Genomic DNA, 23,995 nt, shown 5'->3' with positions numbered 1-23,995 from the left:
TGGTGGCAACAGCTATCCTCAGATTAGTGTTGTCAAATGACCAAAACGACTCCTCTTAGAAAACATCTATATAGATGTCTGATGGAAACCCAATACCACTTTGTCCCCAGCTCAGGAACACTTGGTACGTATTAATTTCTTATTTTAATAATTAGTCAGTATTTTAATTTTAAATGCCTTTTTTAATTTCAATTGTGCAGTCTTATAATACCCAAAAAAAGAAAAAAATCTAAGGAAATTCTATATCAGTCTTCATTGAATATATAATGTAACTTCGTTCATATGGGTCCTGCAATAAGCTTGCAACAACAGTACATATAGATTTTGGGTCACTTGACAAAAACTAAAGAGTATTTGGTTTTTTCTTTTACTTTAAGAATAAAACAGGAAATTTCATGCATGGTTAATTTATGTAGGAAGCTCAAAATGGAAGAAATTAAAGAACCACGCTCTCTGGTTGGCCCTGGACCAAGATCATCCAAATTAATTAAGCTGTGTGTAGGGTATGACCCACAAGACAAGGATCCAGTAGCTAGATGAGAGGGTCACTTGGCTCCAAATTTAAAGGATAATATAATTATTGCAAGCTCTCCATTTTAAGGTTAACAGACCTTAGTTGCACCCTACTCTCTTCCCCACCACCCTATAATGTGTAATATATGTGAAAGAAGGGTATGTATGACCCACGAGAACTGTTGTTGTTGTTTGGGCTGTTTTTAACTTGCCACGTGTATATCCTGATGCGTAGGATTAATTGAGACAACCCTTTAATCCTTCTACCTGACTTCTGGCCATCTGATGATGTATCATGCATGTATACTTAAAGAGTTCTAATGCATTAATTCCCTGTCTGCATGCATCCAGCAAAAGCTGATGATGTAATTGATCACAATAATTTCAGTCTTTCTTGGCCCATTTAATCTCCATGCATGGTGGGATCCAGTGGGCTGCGGGTCTTCTGCTGTTATTGGACAGGTGGCAAGTTAATTAAGGGTGAATCTTTGGCCAATGATAAGGATTATATCATACAAAACGTCTATGAATAATACCCTGACTGTTCAGTAATGAAATTGAAGGGTGAATCAGTCATTATGGGAGAATGATTGATGAAGCATAGCATAATTTGAATTGAAAGGGCTGCACATTTCCGTAATTATACAAAGATGCCATGTCCATTTACGGTAGTCCAAGCACGTAAATAAGACAAAATCGCGCAGGAACGCCATGTCTGACTGGTTCACGACTTCACGTAATCCCATCGCAGGAGCCTCTCTCGCTTAGATTCAGACCAAACACCGCGGGGCCAGCAAACACGACACGTGATGGTGGGACCCATATCCCACGCTACAAGGGAAGCAGGTGGACGGCCAATGGGCAGGGTCCACGTCATCCGACCTCAAGAATCAAGTGGGGCCCGGCTGACGTAGGCCCTACTTTGACCCTCCCGGAGGCAAGACGGTCACAGAAGGAGGAACGGGGTTCCCCGATGTACAAACCAACTAATAAAATAGACATTGTTTTAAGGTGAATAGCTTCCCGCCACCTAACCGTTAGCAGGTTTTGCTTTCCTATTTGTTGCTTGCTTTGGCCGTTTGGCGGGTTGGATTTTACTTTTTAGAATAGAGAAAACCTGGTAAAAATTAGGGTTTCATGCTTTCAATATCGTGTCATTCAGCCGTTGTGATTTGTGTGTGGGAGAGGTAAAAGTAAAAAGGACATGAATAAGTCAAATTGCAATATATATTTAAATATTCAGGTGCGAATGGATTTATATATCACGTGCATGGTTTTTCTTTTCTAGATGCCACCATCTATTAGCACGTGTCATGCACGTGGATGAAATTGAAGCTACTTCTTTTCAGATCTAATTTGGTGGGATGGGGGTTGGGCAAGTCTTGTGATACCCAGTCTGGACCGGATCGGATAGGGAACCGTTCTGAGGACAGATTCTCAGGTCAAACAGTCCGAATGGGCAGCTTACTCTAATAAAAAAAAAAAAAACCGTTTGTCCATGTTAATGGTTTGATAGTTCGATCGCCCAGATCAATGGTTTGCTGACCAAATCATTGATTTTGATCAAAAAGCGGTTTTTGAGTGAAACGGAACCAATAGGATGGCAATTTCTCCTATAAAAATGGGGCCCCGCCCCGCCTGAATGGGGTGGGTTTTCCCTAGCCCTAAATAAGAACGGGGCGGGGATGGGGAAAATATTTTTTTCCCAAACCGGGGACAGATTTTGTATATAATTCCCAGATCCTGCCCTAAACCTGAAAATAAATTAGTAACATATCTTTAGGTTTAATATTGATATTTAAAATATCTCTAAGTTTTCCCTAAATTCCTAAAATCTTAAGATCCCATAATTCTATTTTTGAATTACCCCTAAAGTATTATAACTCAATTCCTAAAATACCCCCAAATTCCTATATCTTATGTGTAAATTGTCCATAAAATAAATAAATTTTAAGTAATTGCCTTAGAGCAGGGAAAATTCAGAGATTCCTTGTTCCCGATGGGGAGTGGATGCCCCACCCTACCACCGGGGACGGGGCAAAATATCTTGACTATGGGGCAGGGACGGGGAGGGGATACCCCACCCCAAACCCACCCTGTTGCCATTCCTAGGAACTGGTCAGGTTATCAATTCCTGATTTTTTTTATCCGATCTGGTTTTGAAAACACCAATAATATTTATTTCTGTTTAGCTTATCTATCTTTTTATATGTTTTGATCAGCATAGTTTACATTTTTTAATTTTCTATTCAAGTGATAGCCAGGCGGTTGGACCGTTCAGTGATATATGACTAGCTAGGTATGGTTTGTTAAATTTTTATTTTAGTAATATAAAATAAATATTACATCTTTTAATTTTATAAAACAGATAGAAATTCTGGATAGAAAATGATATATATGCATGGCTGCGTGTGTATGAAAGAGACGGCATGTTTTTTCAAACGAGTTGCAGTACGGTTATATATATCTATATAGAAGAGAAGAACATGTCATTTCAATTTGATGTCTTTTCCTTCTTGAATTGTGTTTATTTATTTGGTTAATTAAGGCAGTGGTTTCGAAGGTGTTTAGTCCACATTGTAATAATAAATGTCTTCATCTTATTGGTTTATTGTGTCACTTCCTCTTTGGTTCTTGGGAATTAAATTCTAGTGTTTCTCTATGATTTGGTAACTTTAGTATACTCATATAGATTAGGGTTTCCATGCTGTTGTTTCATATATATGTATATATATATATATATATATATATGTTTGTCATCCTCTTTCCACACAATTCTGGATACATGAAAATTGCTTATATTTGCATTTCATTGATCATCAGTCATCAGTTAATTTCCATGTGGCAAGTTTTAGTTTAAAACCTAATCCCAAAATACCCAAAAATGAAGATAAAGTGATTTTTACACCTTTATATTCATATTTAAAATTCAAAAGCAAAATAAAAACAACGGCTATTATATTAGGAAGAAGAAACTCATGAAGTGCAACAGATAGTATGCAAGGGTTTCAATATAGAGAAAGACACCAAGTACATGAATTATCTAAAGGATCCTTCACTGAATGAACACTACCCTCGGTTTTGCCACATCACACCTTACAAGATACATGGTAGATTTCCACTTCTACAGATGCTTGCTCCAAAGTGGCCAGCACAGAACTAAATAGATTTCACATTTCAGACTGTCTTTTGATGGGTTTGGTTTTGTTTATTTTTTTAATACATTCTCATTATTATTTCTTGGCAAAATCACTGGTTTGGAATTTAAATGCATTGAGTCGTAGTCAAGATGCATGGGAAATTGTTTAATTTTATCTTTTTCTTTCTATAATTAGTTTTTGTGTGGCTTCTAGAAACTCAACCGTTTCCACTACTAACTTGTCTTCTGGTCAAGGTATTAGAATAGTTTTGTTTCAGAAAACATAATTCTTGAAGCCAGACATTTTCATACAAGATTTCATTAATTTATCATTATTACATGCAAAAGAGAGAGATAAAAGTTGAACTTCCCTAGAAATAAATAAAGGTAATTTAAGTTTAATTGTAAAGGTTTCCTAATTCAACTTTCTGATAATTTTGTTTTAATTTCAGCTTAGAAATTAAACAACAGAGAAAGGAGATAGATATGTTGCTATTGACAATTTGGCTCCAGTGCTTCAACAGCCATGTTGACATCTCTCTCCTTGGAAGAGGAGACCCAGGTTTCAAAACTGAGAAGGAATAGTAGGTTAACTGTTTCTTGGTATTGCTAGCAGACCTCATGTGAATCCCTTCCCGCCGGCATAGCTGACTCCTTCTGCTCTCTTATCAGCAAGCCTGCTGAGAGTGCCTACAGAGACCATTTCATCAAGTGTGGGACCTACCAAGGAAATTTGTAAAAGTTAATAATATATGTCATACACATCAATAATGCGTATATATATATATATATATATATATATATATATATATATATATATATATATATATATATATATATATATATATATATATATATATATATATATATACACATGGATCAACCTATGCACGCATGTATGTACAATACAACTGGGTCGTTTATAATAAGTTCAAGATTCCAAGTTCCAACCTTCCAATCAATTAAAGCTTTTCATTTCTTGTTCTGGGTATATTAATTTAGACTAGCATATCTTTTCCCTTTTTTTTCAGTTTTGTTAACCAGAATAATTAATATCGCCTTGTGCAAATCTTTTTTTCATAGTTTTCTTCAACAAGAAAATCAAAAGCTTTTGGATAATAGCATGAGATGTTGGTAGTTATGACTTTAAACTATTGTGAGCTGGATATGTGGAGGATGTGGTGAGTAGGCCATCCACGAGTCTGTGCTTCTTATATTGTGTCTACCTTAAAGCAATATTATATATGTCAGCTTCATTTACAAGTGTTATTACTATGACCTAAGGCCTTTTTTTAAGTGTCAGTTGTTGCAAATATTTGCAATGGTATTATTATATATAACTCACTCTTTTCTTTTAGTGGTATCCTTTGATGGGTTTCTCATCAGTCATGATCTTGGGAAGATTTCATGGATTAGAACACCCTCTAGTAAGCATCAAGATTCCAGGGAAGTGTATCAATGACTAAACTAGCCAGCCGTCCTAATCTGTTGATTACTTATCAAACACTTCAAATATGAAATTTTAAATTAGTCTTGATCATGTCTACCTGTTTACTCAAAGCTACCTAACCTCTTAACCCCATTATGCTGTGAAAACTAATTCTCCATTATCTTTTATCTGATGTTAGACTTATGTTAGTTAAAATTATTAGGATTTTAATACAGAAAATTGGTCCATAAGTATTTGATTAGGGTTGATTGATGGAGACTGTTGATGGGTGCATCACGAAAACTATGATCAAACCACCACTCGGCACACAATATGGCCAGCCAGTTTGTAAATCTTGACACCCTTATTTAGTTATAGAGAAAATATATATTAGATCTTCTTCATTGTGACTTTCATTGTGTTATAACTACATAGAAAATGATCTTCACAAAATTGTCTGATAAAATTGTGAGAAAATAAAAAACTAATTAACAGAATCTGTTCTTTCCATTGTACACCATAGTTTGCAATAAATTAAAGCTTTTGTGTTTGCCAATTGACAAGTTGTTCAAATAATTAACATTTTCAGATTGCGTAAAAGATTTTACAGCACGGAGCGTGACTAACGTCTTCTATGACAAGTCATTTTGATGATAATTATTTTATGATGACCTTCATCTTGTCAACATTCACAGAGAAGCAGTTGTAAAGCATGCTAAAATAAGTCTCTCTAAACAATGGATGACTGAAATAACAAACCATTCCAAGTTTGTTAGCTAGGTTACTTGTCAAGCACTTCGAATTATAAAATTATGCCGGTGTTCATCGCATTCTTACATTGTCTATGGCATGAGGAGTGCTTACCCTAAAATAACTATTGTGATTCCACCAATATAAAATGCAAGTGGTCCAATCGGAGATGCAAGACAAGAATCAAAAGAAGATCCATATAGGTCAGAATTTGAAGATTAATGGAACTATTTTATAATTTGATATGTGTGTGCATGTGTATAGATAGATAGATAGATATAGGCACACAACAAGTTTGTTAATATGAATGATAGTCTGGTTATGGGTTATTGTCTAGGTAGTTTGCCTTCAAGAGATTCATGTGTGTTGGTCATATATTTCTTGTTAGAAAAACTTGAACGCAGTAGTCACTCCTAAATATGATTTCATAGGTTATATATTTTAATTAAGTAACCAATTCAAGGAAGAAGCTCATATATATTCAGTACTGTATATTGGCTATTGGTCTCTTTCCTAAGTAACAAGATGAGCTGCTATCCTGCTTCAGTCCAAAATTTTTAATTCAACGATGTGCAGGGAAGAGTGGTCTTCCTTATGTCATTTGTCCTGGACGCTAGTTGAACTTTGTCACATAAGGGTTTAGGGGGGAGACATGTTTTTTTTCCACAACCTAAGGTTCCTTATATGTGATTTCCTTAAGTCTATGCTTCATGAGTTCTCCAGATACATTACAAATCCCCTTATGTGTTGGCTAATCATGGATAATAGGGCCTCATCAGCATCCTCACCTCTTTAATTATATCCCCAATTAGTGGAAGCTATCAATCTATGTAGTTCATAATATAACAACTCTCTTCTATATAACTTGTTATGCAATCAACCACACAAGAAAATATAGGGAAATTTTCATTGAAACTATTTTTATTTAATTTTGGTGTGATTGGAGAAGAAGAAATTTGCAAACTTAATTCATGGTTTAATTATATCATGTAGATGAGTGGAATGCCTTTTTATTATATTTGAATATTAGATAGGTATATACTTGCTGCATTTACTGCTAGGCTTTGCTATTTGATCACTCCTTGGGCATTATTTAATCTTTTGATTGGAGTATGTATTGTGATGAAGGTGATGATCATATATATATACTCAATGCATGTTTATGGCCTTCTTCTTCTTATCCCCATATTTTTAGTTATATTTTTACCCTACTAATCTTCTTAGTTAATTGATCTTGTACATTGCATAATAAGCTTTGAGCTATGAAAATTATAAAAGCTTCTCTTTTTCTTTCTTATTGATCTGTACAGCTCTAACAAAATTATAATTTAGTTTCAAAAACATTTTTAAGAAAACTACAATGTAGCCATATTGTATGTAATAGAACAAAATTGTCCAAAGCTTAGGGTATTAAATAAGCTGAGCTTTTCAAAGTCTATTGGGCTCAAAAATTATTAGATGCTCAAGCTCTGAAAAGCTCCATTCTGGGTCATGACAAGCCTAAGGTGGTAAGCTTAAGCTCCACTTGCCTAGCATATGCTAACCTTGGCCTCAACTTATCAATTCAATTTTATTATTACCCATTCAAGCACATATACACATACTGAATGCAGTCTCAACCCTACAAGTAACATTAATTAAAAGAAGAAAAATAATAATAAATTGTTATATAAAGTATGTAACTTAGTATCTAAAAGTTCCAAGCTAAATGATATCTTGAATATATATACTGGGATTGGATTAAGATCATAACCTGAAAAATGAGCTCAAGCTTGACTAAGACCAGCCAAATTTAATAACGGGCTGTGTTCTCTCAGTTCATTAATTAGAACCCTATACCCAGAATTACTCAGTCGTACTTTTCTAAAATAATTGGCATTGAAACTTCATCAGTCAAATTAGGAATAGGAAAAAACAGTTGAAACCATGTAAATATCATTAAGCTGGACTGAATATAATTTCACTAAGTAGAATTTAATCAAGGTAAAGCAAGTCATCAATTATGACTCTCTCTCATTAAGTTAAAAAGTACAATGCAGATTTAGCTAGAGTGCAACTTGTCCGAGCTAGGCCCTCAGCTTGATGAGAAGGCCGAGCCCAACTAACCTGAACTCTAACCCAACTTAGGGCTAGTAGGCTCATGGGCTTAGCCAGTTTGGCAGGCTTGATCAGAACTAATGGTCATACATTGTTTTTTGGTCTGAAGAACAAGAGAAAGCATGGCGTAAGTAGTAGATTTCTCATACAGAAGAAATTTTAATATAAACATGTAATTAGGTATGGAAATTGAATGGGCTAAAAGGTAAGCCCAGTTTGTCCCCGCCTTATCAGAGGAAGTCCTTCAATATACCTTAAAATTGAATTAAGGGAGATTTCGATTTCCAAAAGTAAGAGTATGATAGTTTAGGATGTTGGCTTCAGTTAATTTTGGGCCCTAATTGAGTCAAACTAGGGTTAGGCCCCTAACCTTTCTGGTCCAGCTAAGAGGCTTGAAAATAAAAATACTTAATATCTCCCCTAGGGGATGTGGTTATAAGTCAAATACTAACACCTTCCCTCAAGTTTACTTATAAATTTACTTACCCCTTGTAGTTTGGGGTGGTCTGTCTTTATTTAACCCATCAATTAGCGGTGGTTATTTCAATCCTTGCCCAGTCCAGTCCATCCAGAAAACTTCAAGGCTTGGGTCAAGATTATCTGCCATATGATACCTAAAATGACTATTATATATAATATTTAATTATATTAAATATTATATTTGATATCTTATTTTTAGAGTCATGGCCCAAAAGCTAGCCCAGCTTGGGCCCGTGTAAGGTCAAGACTGAGGTTACATTTCAGTCCCAGGCTATGCCCATGTGCTAACTAGCTTGGCCCATGATCACCGATTCACCCCTACTATCAATTAATTTGCTGTTATTTCCTTTTTTTTTCTATTTATTTCTATCATCAATATTAGAAAGAGGAAAGAGGGGAGGTGACGTGAGGGGTCCTCTCACCAGAAAGCTCACATGGACCTCCTCCTCCCCTCATTTCTTACACATGTGTTATTTATTTTTAAATTAAATTATTAAAAATGCAATAAGTCAAAATTAAATCACTCATAATTTTAATTGTCTCCACTAAAATTCATCATTACTCTCTCTAATAAAGTAAGAGTTAACATTCAATAGGTTGGGTTCAGTTAAGGGCCAAACCAAGACCAAACCTAAATATGGACCCTATCCATGTTAAAACCCAAAATTGCCAATCCAAATATGACTGCAACATTGGCTGGCTTGGGTTGGGAGTTTGATAAATTTTCAATGAACCTGAACCCTGATCCAAGCCTAATATAGTTGAAATTTTTCAAATTGGGAAACCCTGACTTGTGGCCCAAATATGACTGCAACTTAGGTTGGTTTGGGTTGTGGCCCAAATAGTTGAAATTTTGTATGTCAAAATTTACCCCTCTATATTTAAATTTATTGATAAAAAATGAAGGCATATAGGGTAATTGGTTATTGATATTAAATGAGTTGAAAATAGGTAATTCTAAGATATTCAATGCATTCAATTCTCTCGCATTAAATCCAACATTAGGTATTAATTTGCATTCACCTTCATTGAATCATATATTTAAGGCTTTGTTGTTTCTTCTCATCATTAAATTCTATAATTAAATCCATACATAACAAATTAATAATTTCAATAACCTAAAAACTTATAATTTTAAAATCTACCTAGAAAAAATAGTGTTTTCATCTAGGTGATGGTAAGAACGTAAGCCATTTGGGCCAAATGATTCAAACCATGTTGTCACAATTAAATAAGAAAATTCAAAAATATATAAAATGCAAAAAATATAGAAATTAAAAAATTTGGGAATGTTTTTAACATCATATATTTGACATATTAAAAAATAATAAGTATGATATACAATGTTTTAAAAACCGACCCCGGAGGCCGACCTGTTTTTTGGGTCATAGGTCACTGGTTCGGCTATTAAGGTCAAATGAGTCAAACCACTCTATGTCAACACTATGTGTGTGTGTGTAAGAACTCATATTTTATCAATAATTAGTATATATTATGTTACATTTATTTATGTTTTTTAATTCAGTTTTTAATTTTTTATTTATAAAAAATATTAAAAATTGCAATTTGGGGCCAAAAAAGGGATTTGTTCACAAAAATAGCAAGGTGAGGTGCCTAAGGCCCTTGGGACGTATAGATCTTGAAAAGTTACTCAAAATTAAAAAAAAAAAGGATAATCCAAATCGAGCATCGAAGTGCAAAGTTATGGCTTCAAAAAGTTTGCACATAATTAAGTGTGCAACCTATGGCCTACTTACTAGGTTGAATAGGTCAATGGTTGAACCACCCAGGTTAGTTGACTTTAACTGAAACATGGAGCTTCAACAGAACCAAACCTAAAATTAAGGCCGAGTGACAATTTGAACGGTTCAATCAGCCAAGTCAACACTAGGTTAAAAACATTGATGATAAATAAATAATGTTTTTATTAATGTTGTAAATAAAATGTAAAACTTAAGACCAATTGGAATTTGGAAGTAAAACTATTTTCCTATTATCTCTCTCATTCATTCTCATATCTAAGGTATATTCTCTTATTAAATCCTATATTTAAGATATATTTTTCTCATCATGAAATTCTACTAATTAAACCCACAACATTAATTTTAATAATACAAAAATATTTTTTTTTTTGAAAAATAATTTGAAAACAACACCATTTTCTTCCCTCTTAGTGGTGGGTAAGCAATTCAACCATTTGGGTCTAATGCGCCAATAAATAATGTCATAATTAAATAATAAAAAATTAAAAGAAATAAAATATATAATACAAAAAATTAAAAAGAATTGGGCACATCACTAATATTGTATATTCATTATACTAAACAAAAATAAGTATGAAATGTAAGAAGTATTTTTATAAATGATGCAAATGGAATGCCAAAGATAAAATCAATCTAGAAATGATAATAAAATTTTTAAAAATAGAAAATATAATGAATCACAAAAATAAATATTATACATAAGATATAATGTAATCAAAAGAATATATAAAAATTATATATTAATTATGTTAAACAAAAATTAAGTGTGATAAGTAAAAGTTATTTATATAATGTTGATGAAATATATAATTTAAAACTGATCTAAAAACAAAGGTATTTTGTTATCTAAATAGTGGGTCAATGATCCAACTTTTCAAAGAAATTCATGATGTCATAATTAAACAATAAATATTTAAAAAATATATATAGAACACAAAAATAAAAAAGTACAGAGTTTTGTCAAAGACATTTCAGAACATTTCTAATGTTATATAGTCATCGTATTAAATAAAAATAATTGTTAAAATAAAAAATATTTTATTTAAGACATAAATGGAATACAAAATTTAGTAGTAGTAGTAGTAGTAGTAGTAATAATAATAATAATAATAATAATAATAATAATAATAATAATAAATAATAAAAATTTAGTAGTAATAATAATAATAATAATTGTTATTATAATTTAATTTTTTTGTAGGTGCACATTTAGTACAAGTATTTAAGTTCATTTTTAATCATATTGTTACTTTTGTTAATTTTCAATTTCTATCTTAACTATGATATATCTAAAATTCAATTAATTAATATGAAAAAAAATCATACATGCAACGCTCATGCTTAATTACTAGTAGAAATAAAAGACTCATAGTCTACAATGGTAAGCTCAATTGGAGAACTCCAAGTTGATCATATAGATCCTACAATTCCCTTTGATCCCGGGGCTTAAAAAATAGACTATGAGGGGAGTGATAATGACTTTCAACTTGTCTTTAACTTTTACCACACTAAGTCCAACACAAGCACATTATTAAAGAGGGACCTATGATGATAGAATTTAGTCTATAATGCAAAAAAAAATTGAACATAAATTAGAAGAATAACTTACCATATTATCTTGAACTCCAAAAAAAATAGAAAACAACTTTCTTCTTCTTTCTTTTTTTTTTCACATACAAAACCGAAAACATCTTAAGAGATTAAAAAATTTAGACCTATATTACCAGTCTACGACTTATATTAAACACAGATCTAAAAATGCCTTGAGAAATCTAAATTTAGAACTAGATGGAGTTGTTTCTTTCTTTTATATAAGTGATTAATTATTATTATTATTATTATTATTATTATTATTATTATTATTTAATTAAAAGATTCAAATCAATACAAACAACCCTTAGAGAGGTGCAAGGTGCAATCTCTCTCAAACAGCAGTGAAATTATAAACTAAAGAAAAAAATACTTTACAACTGAACTCATTACAACATATCCTTATTTGCCCCTTGTTTGGCTAAATAGTCAGCCATGACATTTGCTTATCTCCCCATCCATTGTATCCTCAAGTTTATGTTCCTTGTTAGCCATTTGAATTTCTCGATTTCATCCCTATAGCATCAAATGTCTAACTCCAAATCCTTCCAACACCCCACTACCACCTTAGGATTTTCTTCAATTATTAAATTCTCCAAGCATATCTAATTTGCTATTTTGATTCCTTGTAAGTAGACCTGTTCATGGGCCGAGCCGGGCTGGGCTTTTACTCATCACTAATGGAAATACACTAGGCCCGAGCCCTAGCCCAGCCCGACCAACGGGCCTATAACTTGGGCCCGAGCCCGGCCCTAATAAAAAGCCCGACCTAATAAAAAAATTACAATTTTCCCTATTCAAATTAGAATTAAAAATTCATATGGTTTTTTTCCTATTTAAATGAACAATGGGACTACAAGATGGTTTTTTTCCTTTTCTTTTATGTTTTAAAACACAGTTTTACATTCTTAAATCAAAAAATTTATTCAAATGGACATAATCACATAACTCATTTTAAGTCTAATTTTAGGTCGGGTCGGGCCGAGCTATTTTGACAAAACCCAAACTCGGCTCGAATTTATTGTGGGTTGGGCTTTTTGGCCCGAGTTTAGGCCCGTGGGCCTATAAACATGTTCAAGCCCATTCGGGGGCCGAGCCGGGCCGATGCATCGGGCCACCTGGCCCATGAACAGGTCTACTTGTAAGGCAGTGAATTATTCAAAATTATATTCTTTCTTAAATTACAGATATGAAACATCCCAATTCAGACATGAACATAAGCCTACAAATTGTATCTATTTCTTTCTTTTTCCCTCTCTCCTTTTTTGAATATTAAAACATGAAAATATTATTAGAAACTAAAAAGACAAACATATACACATGCCTGTGATTGTACGTAGAAATAAAGAACTCATAGTCTACAATGGGAAGCCCAATTGGGGAACTCCAAACTATATAGATCCTACAATTCCCTTTGATCCAAGGGCTTAAAAACATAGGCTAAGAGGGGAGTGATAATGACTTGCAACTTGTCTTTAATTTTTACCTAACTCCAACACAAGCACATTACTAAAGAGTGACCTTGGACGGTAGAATTTAGTCTATAATGCAAAAAAAAAACTGAACACAAATTAGAAGAGTAGCTTATCATATTACCTTGAACTCTAAAAAAGATTAGAAAACAACTTTCTTCTTTTTCTTCTTTTTTTTTTCACACACAAAACCGAAAACATCGTAAGATATTAAAAATTTTAGACCTATAATACCAGTCTATGACTTATATTAAAACATAGATCTAAAAATGCCTTAAGAAATCTAAATTTAGAACTAGATGGAGTTGTTTCTTTCTTTTTATAAGTGATTTATTATTATTATTATTATTATTATTATTATTATTATTATTATTATTATTATTATTATCAAAAGATTCAAATAAGTACAAACAATCTTAGAGAGGCACAAGGTGCAACCTCTCTCAAATAGTAGTGAAATTATAAACAAATAAAGAAAAAAAAAACACATTATAATTGAGCCCATTACAACATATCCCTATTTGCCCCTTGTTTGGCTAAATAGTTAGCCATGACATTTGCTTATCTCCCCATCCATTGCATCCTCAAGTTTGTGTCTCTTGTTAGCCATTTGAATTTCTTGATTTCATCCCTATAGCATCAAATGTCCAACTTCAAATCCTTCAAACACCCCACTACCACCATAGGATTTTCTTCAACTATTAAATTCTCCAATCATAGCTAATTTGTTATTTTGATTGTAAGTGAACTATTCAAAACTATATTCTTTCTTAAATTACATATCTGAAACATCCCAATTCAAATCTAAACATAGGCCTACAAATTGTATCCACTTCTCTCTTTTTCCCTTTCTCCTGTTTTGAATCTTAAAATAAGAAAATATTATTAGAAAGTAAAAAGCAAATTTATACACATGTCTGTGATTGTATCACCTTTTTTTTTTTTTTTTTTTGCCTTAGAATTCAAATCCTAGGGGAACAAAAAATTGGACCCGAATTTAGGTCTGAAATTTGTTTGAAAATAATATTTTAAGGTTAAATGTCTTTCCACAAAAATAAAAATTTAGAAACATAAGCTAGAAATAGATACTAGATGCTTGTAATGAGAAATTGGAAACATTGACAAATATTTCAAGGTTAAGACATTAATCTTATTACTTCACTATCTACTAACCAAAGTACCAAGAAATAGAGTACTTAAAAAATAATCAAAAAATATAAAATAGAAGAGACAACCAAGATCCAAAACATTACCTCTAAAGTAGTGTGAAGGAATAGGTAAATGTGCATACTAGTGGAGCATCTACGGAAACACAAGATAAAGGGATACCTGCAAAACAACCAAAAGAGATAAAACTGAAGAGAAATCCAGAGTACTAAGAACAAGAGATAAAAACACAAGAGAGAAAGAGACCTAAGATCAGTAAGTGGTCCCTATATCTTTCATTCAACAATGCCGAGAGAAAGAGTTTCAGTAGGGAAGTTTGGGAGAGAAAGAGAATGAACATGCACAGAGAGAGAAATAGTGGTAGTGTGTTTTTTGTAAATGTATTTTATATTTTCTAAATAAAATACATAATGTAATGATGCCCCTATGGTGGCAATATATTAACTAAAACTAATGCAACAAGACAAATATCATATATTGTGACAATTCTCAACAACCACTACTAAAAACGGTTATATTGTGGTGGTTATGTAAATCCCCACTATAAAAAAACACTACTATAAATGTATTTTCTTTTTTTTTATTGATTGATCAACAAAAAGAAAAGAATTCATTCATTAAAAATTAAAAGAGTTACAACATGAGGTTGAAAGCAATAAAAAGAACATAGACACTACACTCTTACCCCTTGTTTAGCCAAACAATTTGTAGATCTTCATACATGTCTTTTAAAATCATTTGAACCATCTTGAAATTACACATCACATACTTTTCCTTTAACTATCCAATTACCACCTTTGAATCACCTTCTATTAGTAACCTCTCCACTCCCATTTCTTTAACATTCCACACATCATCCTCATTAAAGTCTGAGAATAGCTCCAAAGTCTTCACCCAATGTCATTCTTAAAGTGCTGGTTTCAATTATTGCCTCCCTACTTCTCTCTTTCTCCTAAAAAATCTTGCATTTCTTAATTCCAAATTGCCCAAGTTAAATGGGGGGGTGGGGGGTTCCCCTATGTCAAAAAAAAAAAAAAGAGCAAAAAACAATTTCCAAATGAAACAAACAAATGGACAGGAGATTAAGAGGTTGGTACATAGTCTCACCATTCAATACACACATGCTACACTAGCTAAAAGACAAAAACCAATACAACTTTTTCTTTGTAGCATGTCACAAGGGTTTAATGCTTTCATAAAAAACTTTCTAACAAAAAACACCAACTTTTTGGGGATTAGAAACACACCACACTTCTTACACAGGAAAGGATGTAGAAGAGGAATTAGCCACTATGGAACTAAAGAAGGATTTACAAGAGAACCTACCATCAAAATTAGGAAACCACAAACAACCATCCCCTACAAAATCATCAAGGATCACTCCATACAACAAGTTCAAAAGGTTAGACATAGGGAGATTTCAGAATTTCTAAGATTCCTCCTCAAGCCCAAGTTCCAATTCACCCTAAAGGATGAATAAAATTGAACATAGATTTCTCTTTGAGGTTGGACAAAGCATATAGTGAAGAGAACAAGTCTTTCATGGGAGACTCCTCAATCCGAATGTCTTGCCAGAATTTAATCTTATTACCAAAGGACAAGTCATACTTGAAATGATTGAGAAACAAGCAGACAATACCATGCAAGAGTAGTTCTATGCAACAAACTAGCATACCAACCATTCTTTGAGAGCCCATGAATGCTAGTTATGACCTTATGCCAAAGCATTTTGTTATCAATGGGAACCTCCACAACCACTTACTAAAAAGAGATATATTTTTCTTAGTTGCATTACCTATTCCTAGGCCTCTCTACTCCTTCCCTCTACTTACTATTTCCCGCTTAACCAAATGGTCTTTATTCCCCCTAGTTCCCAAAGAAAATCCCTCATCATCTTCTCAATTCTTCTCACAATCACTTGAGGCATCCTAGACACAAACATATATACACAACGAGATTTGCAAAGGTGGACTTATCACAAGTAACCTACCCCCAACGGAAATGTAATTTCTCTTCCAAATAATTAATCACCTCCCTATCGCTTCTACCACTGGAGCCCATAAGGAAGTAGTTTTAGGGTTGGCACCTCAAGGCAAGGTTGTATACTTCAAAGGTTAGTCACCACACTCACAAATAAAAATAAAATTTATTAGGAAACAAAAAAGAAATATACAGGGAAGGTGACCAAAAGTCACCTGTGAGAGAGAGAGAGAGAGAGAGAGAGAGAGAGAGAGAGAGAGGTCCCTCACCCAGTCACACCTTCGAGTCATCGACCAATCCAATAAGAGAAAAAAAAACCCAGAAACCAAGCCCTCCACCCAAATAAAGAAAGCCAACAAATAGCCACAACTAAAATCAAACCCTCTCAAATAAAAGGCCCAAAATAAACCTAATCCTTCTTAAGAAGCAAAGAAAACAAAAGACCCAAAAATTCAGCAATTCAACAGCCCAAGCACAATCAAAACAGGACCTCTTTACTTCTTTAAGACTTTTTTTGTGACTTCATCACCTTCTTGTTTGGTTCAATCTCTAATAGACTTCCTTATAATCCTGCAAAAACATACATTTGACACCAAAACATCTGATTTTTTTTTTTTTCTTTTGCTTCTGAATTTTTTAACTGCAATAGCCCTCCTAATCTCCATCTAAAACTTAGATTCCTCGTAACCAAAACCCACCATCACTCCTCATAACCAACCATCACTCCTTGGCCCAACCAAGCCCACCTAATCTTAAGTCCTGTCCAAGTTGTGTTAAGTTAAAGCTCAGGTTGGGCCTGGGTTGGTAAACTAAGGCTTGAACTTGGGTTTGACCCCAGCCTGAACCTGAGGTCTAAGTTTTAGGGTTGGACCAGGGTTGACCCTCAACCCGGCCCAACCCACCCAAGTTGCAACCCTTTATTTTTGGTTTCCTGTGTTGTTGTCATGGAGTCCTTCATGTTCTGGTTTTTCTGTTGTAGCTTGTACACAAGTTGCACACCTAGACATATCTTTTGTCTCAATAGAAATAGTCCAAAAATATATGAATAGGATTTTAAGGGAAAAAATGTTACATAACAAAATCACTCTTTTGCCTTTTAATAAAAAGATATGGATTCCATCTCTCACCTCAATCCAGCTCTGGCCTGGAACCTTCCTTACACCATTTCTTTTCATCGATTTCCTCACTTTGGCAACATCATCCCACATGCCTGCAGAAGCATAAATGTTGCATAGTAACACATGAGCTGCAGAGTTTGAGGGATCCAATTTCATGATATTCTCTGCAGCCCAATTTCCAATTTCTACATTCCCATAGGTCCTACATGCTGCAAGCATAGTCTTCCATACCACAATATCGGGATCAAAAGACATTTGTTTGATAAATTCCTCTGCTTCCATTAGGTGTCCAGAACGGGCAAGCAAGTCAACCATGCACGAACAATGCTCCCTTGTTGGTAAGATGCCATGATCAGTTTCCATGGTGTGGTAATAATAGCACCCTTCCTCTACCAATCCAACACGACTACAAGCAGAAAGGACCCCAACAAAAGTGACATGGTTTGGCTTAACACCTAGACTTCTCATATTTCTAAAGAGATTAAGAGCTTCCTCCCCATAACCAAATTGAGCATACCCCACAATCAAACTACTCCATGAGACAACATCAGGATTACTCATCGAATTAAACAATCTTTGAGCATTGCCAAGTGCTCCACACTTTGCATACATGTCAATCAATCCATTAATGGATGAAGCATAAAACACTAAACCAGTTTTCACAGCATATACATGAATTTGTTTCCCCAATTCTAGATAAGCTAAGCCTGCACAGGCACCCAAAACATTGGTCAAAGTGACTTCGTCAGGCCTGTTTGGAGAATCATGCATCAGTTTTAATAATTGGAAAACATCATCTACCTGGTTGTGCTGCATACATGCTGTAAGCATTGCATTCCAAGATACTAAATCTACACCACTTTGCATCTCCTCAAATATGGTGAATGCATAAGAAAGATCTGAACATTTTGCATACATGGTAAGGAGGGTGTTACACACAGAAATATCCAGGTTGAAACCCATTTTCATTATGTATGAATGAACTTGTTGGCCTTGAAACAAAGCAGAAGTGTTTCTGCAAGAGCAAAGCAAACAAATAACTGTGGTCTTATCTGGGACTAGTCCTGAATGCCTCATCTGACAAAAGAATGACATTGCTTCATTGGCATCTTCAATGTAAGCAAATCCATCAATGATTGCATTCCATGAAACTAGGTCAGGCCTTTCTATCTGATAGAATGCAGTTCTTGCATAATCTATCCTTCCACATTTTGCATACATATTACTAAGAGAACAACCAGCAAAAGCATCTTTCCCTAGGCCAAATTTTGTACTCATCCCATGTATCTGTCTACCATACTCAGAATTTAAAAGACCGTGGCATGCACTGAAAACACTCCCAAATATAAATTCATTGGGATGGTATACACCCAAAGACAGCATTTCCTTGAAAAGGTGCAGAGCTTTTAATTCATAAGCATGCTGAGCAAACCCAGTAATCATTGAACTCCATGAAATTAAATCCTTGGTTGCAATATGATCAAAGACGGTGGATGCATCATCAATATAATCCAACTTTGTGTACATTGCAACAAGAGCATTCTGGGCAATAAGGTGGGAACCGAATTCAGACTTTATGACATGGCTATGCAATTGTCGCCCTAACTTAATATCTGATAAACGAGAGCATGCCTTTAATATACTTCCAAAGGTAAACTGATCAGGCATAAGACCTGATTGCCGCATCTTAAAATACAGTTCTATGGCATCTTCCCCCCAAGAATTTTGAGAATACCCAGCAATCATTGAAGTCCAAGAAACCTCATTTCGCTCTGGCATATCGTCAAAAACCTTTCGAGCATCTTTTAGTGATCCACATCTGCCATACATATTAAGAATATGGTTCAGAAGAATAATGTCTGGTTGCACATTAGATTTCAAAAGATGATCGTGGACCTTCCTACCCTGCTGCAGGCATTTCAAAGAGGAACATGCACAGATCAAACGGGCATAAGTGCTAAGGCTTACCCTGAAGTGGGTCTCACTTCTAAGGAAATCAAAAGCTTGGAGAGCTTCTCTGAATAGGTTTTGCTTACACAAGGAGTTAATATAGTCATTGCTCGATTGTTCAGTCTTGAAGTTGGACCATAAAGCTGGCTGGTCATTGCGGCGACAGTTACTGATAACAAGCCGTTGAGGCTTCAAGCTTTTAATCATTGTTGCATGTGTAGAAAAAAATTCTCCGTCTTGGAATAGTCTAGCATGTTGTAGGTATTGCAGCCTATGTGTCCCCTGCCTTGTTACTCTTTGTTTCCTTCTTACCTCATCGTTGAAACTGATATAACCATTAAAATCTTTCCCAAGCTCTTCCTTGCCCTGTGAACAGAGTATCGATCTCTCCTTATTCTGAATGTTTGTTAGTTGTTACCTGATTCACCTTCTTACTTCTACCGTTCAAACTGATAGAATGTCTGTTACATGGCTCGCTTTCTCATGGCTTCTTGACCAGCTTCCCAAGCTCTGCTCTGTGAACAGAGTACTCGGTTTTGGTGTAAGGCGGACCTGTAATCAATCATGGCCGGGCGATGGATTGAACGGTCCGACCGGACGAGTCAAAACGAGTTAAAAAACACTTGCTTCAGACATGAGATAAAGCCGGTTTGGCTTATGTCGCTTGGTTTCTAGCTTTCTGTGCAATGGAGCTCCAGTTCCCTGACGTTTCTCAACTACGCTTCTCGTCGTCATGCTCCTTCCTCACGTTCTTTGTCTCCTCTGATACACCCCGTAGACCAGCAAAGAAAGCAAAACCTCCATTTTTATTGGTAAATTCGGAAAAAAGGAGTTCTGATGCTTTGAAAGGACTTCAGAAGGAAGCAAATAAAGATCTCTCTCGGATACTGAGGACCGAGGCTGCTGTTAAGGGCATTGAAAAGAAGGCGAATTCGAAGACGGCGAGGAACCTGTGGCCAAAAGCGGTTTTAGAGGCTTTGGACGATGCAATACGCAACAATCAGTGGGAATCTGCTCTCAAGGTTGGTGTTGTCCTTTCTCTTCACCCATTCGCTTTCAAAATTGCAGATTCTTTTATTCCTTATGGTGTTTCGGAGTTCATTTTATGTAATATTGTGATCCGTGAGATATGGGTTGACTTTTTTTCCTCAAATATTTGAACAACCTGCTGTTTTTCCATGGTATTTTACATGACTATATTCTGGTGATGGTGTAATTCTACGCTATTGTGGTTTCACACTTCACTTGGTGAAGTACGGGTACCTTTTGTAGAATTAAGTCATTACCTACATCGTACTGTAAAGAAGTGTAATCCGTGGCCGATGGTGATAGAGGAATTGAAACACACATGTGTTGGTCTTCACCACTGTAACATCTAAGTGTGAACTACCAGTATTGAGACTTGGTTCCCAGTTTCTATAAGTTGTGAGAATCAAACCCTCCTCCTGTGTATCATCAACATAGGCAGTGGAAACATTATTAGTACAAGAGTAGGGTAAAGTTTTATTGTTAAAAACCATATATTGATTGCAGCAAAAAAAAAAAAAAACCACATATTGAGAAGTATAGACATGTCTCGTTTCTGGTACAAGCACTTATTACTCTTTTTGTTTTTTAACTGTAAGGTAAAGTATTTTATTAAAATCAGAAGGCCAAAATACAATAAAGCCCCTGTACAATGAGAGATTGAACAGAGGATGGAGAGTAGTGTAACCCAAGAATACACAAGGTAAAGACCTTGGAGAGAACATATTATAATTCTGATCTTGTACATAAGAGCAGCATCTCCACCTTAACATATGCATTGATGAACAATGTGGATCTTTACCTTTAATAGTTTGAGTGGCTTTTACATTTTCAGCACTGGAGATAGAAATCCATTAACTGAAAGTACTTCTGTTTAGGTGAAGTATGATTCCATTATACTGTTGAGCGTGAACCGCTGTTGAATAGCATGGCCAATCCCAACTCTGCTATGTTTATCAGGAAAAAGAAATGCTATAATGTTTCATTTCCCCTATATCATTTGTTTCTTGTTTCTTGAGTCAGAAGACAAGACAATTGTTGTATGATTCCATTATCATCCAATATTGTAAGAATTCAGTTTTCTTAACACATACTTCCATTACATTGGAATATTTTGATATTTGCTTTATATTAAGTGTCAATAGCTCTTTTGAATATTTAATGAAAATATCAAATAATTTTGATTTCTCTTTCATTTTTTAATAGTCATTTTGCTTTCTTTTTCATAGGACAGATCTAAGTGAAGTGACTAAAGTCATCAACAAAAGAGACACAATGTTTTCAAATTTTGCACTAACAAATGGGAGTAGGGCCCCAAAGATCACAATAGACTTTATAAAATGGAATGTTTAACTGAAATACTGAATACTTTCAAAAATAAAAGGCAATGACTTTCCTAATTGATAACTAGAACACACTGTTTGTTTCTTGTTCCAAGAAAACTAAAGCAGTCCAACCACTCAAAAAACCATCTTCTGATGAGGACGACCAAGCTGCTGATGCCATAAATCCTATGTAGTCTTTCTAGATTGGTTTGAAAATAAAGCTTGAAAAGAGTAAATGCTTCTGTCTCCAGTGTATGTGTGCAGAATGCCCCCAATTTCTGCTCCTTACAATAATGCCATGAAAAGAAAACACAAATATGCAAACCTTATCCCCTGTTAATTATCCAAAAGACAATAAATTCTTTTGCAAGTTAGGTACTAATAAAACATTAATAAATCAATGTCTCCAGCTTTATTTTTTTTAAGCATCTCCCATTGAGTAATATCCAAAGTACCACTATCACTAATCATGATTTTGTCACTACCATTATAAGGCTGAAGGCAATGAAAACTATCTGCAATGTTAGCCATCTGAATAGTATTACAATGATGAAATTAGATTGATAAAAATGGGGTTAGGTAACAGAATCTAGATGGACAAGAAGGAATCTTAGCATGCTGTTGTATATAGCTCATTCTTTATTTCACAATTAATAATGAGGTTGACAGTTGAAAAACAATAACATATCTACTAAAACAAGAGAAATCTTCTCCCTTTTTGGAAGTGTGTTTAATGCAACTATAGAAATCAAGAGCAATATGTCCCTTCTTCTTATGTATTTGACAAACACCCCTTAAATTTCTAGTCCCTGTTAGGCCCTATCCTTGTTCTGTTTACATAGTCCCATCTTGGGCGGTTAGGCCTCAACTGAGCTGGCTCCTGGTTTCTCCTTGCTTAGCTAGCCTATGCCAAGCTGTTGGTTGATCTTGGAGTCCATCTATAAACTATACTCCTCTCTTCTACCAGCTTTCAACCTCCCTCAGTATGAGTTTGTACTTCCATGAACCTGTTTCATTTCTTATGATTTTAATTCCATTGCTCTGTTGTCATGATCGACTTTGTCAATTTTCATTTTGCATTTGCTGCCACTGACAAATTTGGTTACTCATTGTTTGATTGCATTTGTCCTACTTGTAGAAAACCACAACCTTGAGAGGAGAAATTCTGGTTTCTACCAACTTTAAACTGAGAATTTTGATTCTGACCTGATTGATAGACCAATTCATAATTTTTTTTTCCCTTGTCACCAGCCAACAAAAGCTTGTTCATTACTAACCTGTTCTGTCGATCTAACAGAACTTTGAAAACAAAGTATCTGAATGAAGGAGGTAATGACATTTAAAGAATAAAGGAACCAATTAGTAGTAAGAGAAGGATCAAATTGAGAAAAGACTTCGCAATGTGTTGAAAAGTGTAGAGAACACTGAAGTGGGCCCCACAGCTACGGTCCCACTGTGTTCGTAGGGTAGAAGATATTCTAGTCTGCCTAGGGTTAGCTATTGGTCATTTAGTTGTTTCAGTTGTTATTTATTTCAGTCTTTGTTTTACTCTATTTGTTATGTAAAGACTAAGGGCAGATCTGTCCTTTCCATGTAATGAGCATAACCTATAAATATTAATTAAAGTGGCGGCGGCAGAACATGAAGCTTCTGCTCCTCCTTTCAACCCTTGTGTTCTACTGCTTCTTCTCTCTCTTTCTCTTCTCTCCTCTTTCTTTCTGCTTATCTTCGATCCTGAGATTCATTAGGGTTCAAGACTGATAACAGTCCTGAACTTCTAGTTGGTATCAGAGCTAAGTTCTCTCATGTGAGTCTAGTCTAGTCTAGCCAACCACATGAGAACCATCTAAGGCTGGAAGACTGAGAAAGCAGAGTTCATTGACTGGTTCTTGGAGATCTCCAGAGGATTAGCAGCTGTTTGAAGAAGTATCACAGTTGTAGCAAGTTGGTGATCAGGAAGAATCAGAGAAGGCTAGGGTTCGGGTAACCTTGGTAGGCAGCGAACTGCATTCTACTGTAAGTTTTTTACTTTTTGAGAGAAGTAACATCAGAAAAGATAGGTTGGACCTATCCAGTAAGGGTGGCCGAACTACTCTAGGGTTTTATCTCTCTATTCTCTAGGGTTTCTCTAGGGTTTTGTCCTATCCCTACGGCAAACCCTAGTATTAGGCCGAAACTTGTGATCTTATTCCTGTG

General features: G+C 34.7%; 2 protein-coding genes across 16 annotated transcripts in view; one reads left to right on the top strand and one right to left on the bottom strand.

The window, feature by feature from the left end:
• Nucleotides 1-4,271: 4,271 nt before the first annotated feature.
• LOC148844117 (Tetratricopeptide repeat (TPR)-like superfamily protein) lies at nucleotides 4,272-19,974 on the bottom strand. The gene is made up of 2 exons (XM_088959503.1): nucleotides 17,474-19,974; nucleotides 4,272-4,372 (listed from the first exon to the last, which is right to left on the bottom strand). Exons 1-2 carry the CDS (start codon nucleotides 19,653-19,655, stop codon nucleotides 4,272-4,274), a joined length of 2,283 nt encoding a protein of 760 aa, XP_088815629.1. The 5' UTR covers nucleotides 19,656-19,974.
• The window catches only part of LOC148844116 (LOW protein: PPR containing protein), a 40,280-nt gene continuing 35,690 nt past the window's right edge, over nucleotides 19,406-23,995 (top strand). For 4 of the 15 annotated variants that reach the window (XR_016103602.1, XR_016103601.1, XR_016103603.1 and 1 more), the window contains exon 1: nucleotides 20,073-20,470. Coding sequence is in view for 6 of the 15 variants with exons in the window: in XM_088959095.1 (XP_088815221.1) it covers nucleotides 20,135-20,470 (336 nt within the window). In the remaining 9 variants the exon portion in view is untranslated. Of the gene's footprint in view, nucleotides 20,471-23,995 lie in introns of all 15 variants that reach the window. The other 11 variants (XR_016103606.1, XR_016103605.1, XM_088959101.1 and 8 more) reach the window with 7 other exon arrangements.

This window comes from Nelumbo lutea, chromosome 8, assembly GCF_056320005.1.
Source record: "Nelumbo lutea isolate HS-2025 chromosome 8, American lotus-T2T, whole genome shotgun sequence".
Classification (NCBI taxonomy): Eukaryota; Viridiplantae; Streptophyta; class Magnoliopsida; order Proteales; family Nelumbonaceae; genus Nelumbo; species Nelumbo lutea.
Note: the sequence above shows the minus strand (reverse complement) of the source record. Positions and strands in the feature narration are given on the sequence as shown.